The sequence below is a fragment of the Hylobates moloch genome, unplaced genomic scaffold, assembly GCF_009828535.3.
Source record: "Hylobates moloch isolate HMO894 unplaced genomic scaffold, HMol_V3 SCAFFOLD_16, whole genome shotgun sequence".
NCBI classification, from domain to species: Eukaryota; Metazoa; Chordata; class Mammalia; order Primates; family Hylobatidae; genus Hylobates; species Hylobates moloch.
This window is the reverse complement of record NW_026652291.1, coordinates 81,759,919-81,765,239: the sequence shown is the minus strand read 5'-3', so window position 1 is coordinate 81,765,239 and position 5,321 is coordinate 81,759,919. Positions and strand designations below refer to the sequence as shown.

The 5,321-nt window shown below is 34.1% G+C and overlaps 1 protein-coding gene across 1 annotated transcript; it reads left to right on the top strand.

The window, feature by feature from the left end:
* Window positions 1-4,496: 4,496 nt before the first annotated feature.
* LOC116485020 (UPF0488 protein C8orf33-like) lies at window positions 4,497-5,046 on the top strand (the record flags this gene model as incomplete). The annotated part of the gene is given in 2 exon segments (XM_032180219.2): window positions 4,497-4,626; window positions 4,629-5,046. Coding segments are annotated over 2 exon segments (546 nt in total), but the record flags the coding sequence as incomplete, so codon positions are not given.
* Between the last annotated feature and the right edge of the window lie 275 nt (window positions 5,047-5,321).

Here is a 5,321-nt window from a genome sequence, read left to right as displayed (position 1 = left end):
ACAAAAGTTTCTAGAATCTTTGTCTTAAAACTCAACTATATATTTGAACTGAAGTATACATACAGTAAATTCTTTCCATCAGAAATTAACATTCTGGTTAAAAGCATCTGTATCAAATAGAAATACTAAATTTGACTTTATCCCACAGGACCTGGAAATTGTTAGGAATAAGAATTTGACAAAAGCCAAAGGATACAAATTAGAAGAAAAGGTCTGTTAGACTCACTACATGATGATTTTCTCAACTGAGTAGGAAAATGTTACATATGCTGGTCTTGTGCACTTCCACTCAACAATTTTGGTATTCAGTGGAATGCTGATACAGAAAAGAGAGAATTACCTTTGAGTTCAAATTAATCAGGAGAAAATAATATACCCTCAATTTTTTTTATTGTGCTCTTTCAAAAATGCACAGCTACATATATACCTATATTCTATATCTGCAATAGTAATTACTAATTATTAATATTTCCTGAAACTTAAAAATTATTTGTCTACCAGAGCTTAGCCACTTAGAACACAGCTGTTTCTTCTGTGTTATTTTCCATCAAGATCAGTTGCACTATAAAGCTGAGATTATAGGACTGGCAATCTTTCCGTAAACACATCATTAAGACAGCCTCTAGGGAATTAAACCATCCAAGGGTGTTAATAGAATGAAAATACTGCCAACAAAAATGTTATTCCAGTCTCCAAACTGGATATTTGCCTAGATCTTTAAGCATTTCTACATACACTTAATTTTAAAATTTAAGTAATCCTTACAAATTTTAAGCACTCCAATTTTAGGATAGGAACAAAGAAAGAGGCTACAAATAGCTTTGAGTTTATACTTTAGTAACTGCACTAAACCAGAGCACTTCTCCTTTCTTAGAAACAAACTTAAAGTCAATCATAATGAGTTGTTTCTGTTCTTTAGGCAAGATTATTGTAGAAGGTTGGCTTCGCTTATCTTGTCGTGCAGAGAAACTTTGAGTTTATTTTTGTCAAAGAGGAGATCATTTCATCCAAGGGGGCTGTTATTTTTTATACTTTTTTCCAAAAGACATTCAATTGACCTCACCCACAATGGATATTATAGACTGACGAGTCTATTTCTTAGTGTAGACAAGTACATTAGTTATAAAATTAATTTTCACATAAATTCAAGTTATATCTATGTACAAGAGACTCTTGTTCATCCCTCCCTAATGGAGACAGTCTGAGTGTAATTTATGTTATTTGCATCAGTAATACTCATTTCCAACACTGAATGAACATTTGGCCAGAGGCATCTTTTTCTAAAGATAATATCAAGCTTAACAACTATAATTAACAATTCATAAAAAATGTTCTATTTCAACATGATGCTGAAGTGGCATCTTAATAATGAAAGAATTTCTTCGATGAACCAAAGAAAGAAAAATGGAAATTACAAGTAAGGTTCTTATTTCACATTTAATCTAAATATTTTAAAATCTAATCTAACTGGTAAATAGAGTAACAAAAAGGAAACATTGTTTGAGTATCATAACAAGGGCTAGAAAAAAAGACTAAATAAATTTAATAAACATACTAATATTATTAGAGTAAAAGAAGACAAAATAAAATTTAATAAATTTTGTTATCTAATATTATTAGAGCGAACACTCATTTAGGGATAAAAGACACAAAATAAGTACATGAAAATTATACAAAACTATAATTTTTTTTAGTTTGGAAGTCTTTAAATTTAAGAGTATACTGACACACAAACAGCATCATTTCCTGGTAACAAGTACAATAAATAAAACTTGTAGCATGTTAGTTTATGATCATTAGTATAAATGAATGGAAGACAATAAGCCTGGATGATCAATTTTGGAACCTGAGATTATAAACAATGACAATTTCATTTTATGCAAAAAAAGTTTAATGAAATACTTTCCTAGAAAATAAAAAACTGAAGGAATTTATCACCGCTGGACTGGCTTTACAAGATATGCTTAAGGGAGTCTTACATCTGAAAACAAAAGAATGATATCTACCATCATTTAAAAAACACAAAAATAGAATCCCACAGTTACACTAGATACAAAAATGAGAATGAGAAAGGAGTCAAACATTACCACTACAGAAAACCATCAAGCTACAAAGATAACAATGAGAGAGGAAGAAATGAACTAAGGATATATGAAACAACCAGAGCACAGTTAGCAAAATGACAGAAATGTCTTCACCCGTCAGTAATAGCCTTTAGTCCAAATGGATTAAATTCCCCCACTTAAAAGATATAGACTGGCTGAATGATAAGAAAACATGACCCAACTATAAGCTGCCACAAGAAACTCATTTTATCTGTAAAGTCACATATAGACTAAAAGTGAAGGCATGGAAAAAGATATTTCACGGAAATGGAAACCAAAAACGAGCAGAAGTAGCTACACTTACATCAGAAAAAAAAGAGACTAAGTCAAAAACTGTAAAAAAAAAAAATGACATATACAGGATCAATTAGCAAAAGGATATAACAATTCTAAATATATACGCACACAATGCCACAGCACTCTGATATATCAAGCAAATATTCTTAGATCAAAAGGGAGAAATAGACTGCGATACAATAATTCTGGGGACTTTAGCACTTCACTCTCAGCATTAGACAGATTATCTAGAGAGAGAATCAATGAAGAAACATTGGATTTAAATGAGCTTTAAACAAATGCACCTAACATTTAAAGAACATTTCATCCTACAGCTAAAGTACACATTCCTCTCATAAGAACATGCAACATTCTCTATAATAGACCATATGTTAGGCCAAAAATACAAGTCTTGAAAAATTTTTAAAAATTAAAGTCATACCAAGTATCTTCTCAGAACACAATGGAATAAAACTAAAAATCAATAACAAGAGGAATTTTGGAAATTTTAAACATACATTGTTTGGAAAATTAAATAATAGTCTCCTGAATAACCACAAGGTCAATGAAGAAATTAAGAAAGAAATAAAGTTTCTTAAAAGAAATGAAAGTGGAAATACAACATACCAAAATCTATGGGATACATCAAAAGCAATTATAAAAGGAAGTGTATAGCAAAAAACACCTATGTAAAAAACAGTAGAATAATTTTAAACAAACAACAAAACGATACACCTCAAGGAACTACAAAGCAAAGAATAAAACAACCTCAAAAGTAGAAGAAATTAAATAATAAAGATGAGAGCAGAACTAAACAAAATAGTCTAAAAAATACAAAGGCTCAATAAAATGAAAAGTTGATTTTTTGAAAAAGTAAACAAATTGATACTCCACTAGCTAAAATAAAACCCAATTTTAAAAAGTCCAAAATGAAAAGGGAGAAATTACCACTGATACTGCAGAAATACAAAAGATCATTGGAGACTATTATGAACAGTTATACATTAACAAACTGGAAAAGCTAGAGGAAATAGGTAAATCCCTGGACATATACAATCTATCAAGATTGAACTAGGAAGAAATTGAAAACCTGAACAGAACAATAATGAGTAACAAAGTAGTATCAGTAATACAAATTCTCCCAACAAAGGAAATCACAAGACCAGACGGCTTTACTGCCGAATTCCACCAAGCTTTTAAAGAAAAACTAACAGCAATTCTTTTGAAACTCTTTCAAAAATTAAAAGAAATTTTTTCTTACTTATTCTAAGAGGCCAGCATGACCCTGATACCAAAATCGAAGACACGACCAAAAACAAACAAACAAACAAAAAACCTACAGGCCAATATCCCTGACAAACATATATGCAAAAGTTACTCAACAATAATATACCATGATCAAGGGGAGATTTATCTTATGTATACAAGACTAACTCAACATACACAAATCAATAAATGATACATCACATCAATAAAATAAAGGACAAAAAAAGTACCCGCCTCAATAGATGCAGAAAAAGTGTTTGATAAAATTCCACATCCTTTCATGACAAAAACCCTCAACATATTAGACATAGAAGGAACATATCTCAACATAATAGAGACCATATATCACAAACCCACAGCTAATATCATACTGAATGGGAAAAAGCTGAAAGCCTTTCCTCTAAGAACTGGAAAAAGACAAGGATGCCAATTTTCACTATTTTTCTTCAACATAGTACTGGAAATTCTAGCCACAACAATCAGGATAAAGAAAAAAATAAAAGATGTCCAAATTGGCAATAAGGAAGCCAAATTGTTACTCTTTGCAGGTGAAATAATTTTATATATAAAAAAACCAAGGACTCCGCTCCGCCAAAAACTTATTAGAACTGATGAATAAATTCATTAAAGCTACAGGATAGAATATCAACATACAAAAATCAGTAGCATGTCTGTATACCAACAGCAATCAATTTGAAAAAGAAACCAATAAAGTAATTCCATTTATAATAGATACAAACAAAACAAATACCTAGGAATAAACTTATCCAAAGAAGTGAAAGCTCACAAGAAAACTATAAAACATTGATGATGATAGTTCCGGTGGCGACTGCGGCGCATGGCGGGTAACCTACGTGCAGTAACGCTGACTCCAGAGCTCACCCGTTAGGCGATGAAGGCGGCGCAGCGTCGAAAAAACAAAAGAATAAGAAGAAAACCCGGAACAGGGCCTCTGTGGCAAATGGAGGCGAGAAGGCCTCATAGAACCCGCCCCAGAAGAAGTTCCCCTAAGCGCTGAGGCCCAGGCACAACAGTTGGCCCAGGAATTGGCTTGGTGTGTGGAGCAACTGGAGCTGGGCCTCAAGAGGCAGAAACCCACCCCGAAACAGAAAGAGCAGGCTATAGGAGCAATTCGAACCCTGCGCAGCAAAAGAACGCCCCCGCCTCGGAAGAGGCAGCTGATGCACTCCTTATTTGGAGACTATAGGGCTCAGATGGAAGCCGAATGGCGTGAGGCCCTGCGGGCTCTCAGAGCCGCTGCTTATTCAGCCCAGGTGCAGCCTGTAGATGGAGCCACCAGAAAGAAGAGCCGAAGGGTCTGCAGGCCTCGCCCTATGTGGAGAGCCAAAGCCACTCTGGACGTTCCTGATGAAGAGTTTAGGTTCAATTTCTTTTAGCTTCTCCCCCAACCTGAAACAATCCCCCTACCTTGGGGTGGTATAGGGGTTTGTTCTGAGTGCAGAGCGTTTCCAAGACTTCTGTTGTCAGAGAACCCTGGAGTTGGTCTGCCTCTGGCTGGTCCAAGGATTTGTAGCTGTTGTGAAGGTGTGAGACCATCAGACAGGCAAAAGACCCTATTCGTTTTCTGATGAAATGTTCTCTTTCAGAAGACAGAGAGAGGTACATTTAGAAATTATGCTGTAAATTGAAGTGAGTGTTCAAAGTATTGTAGAA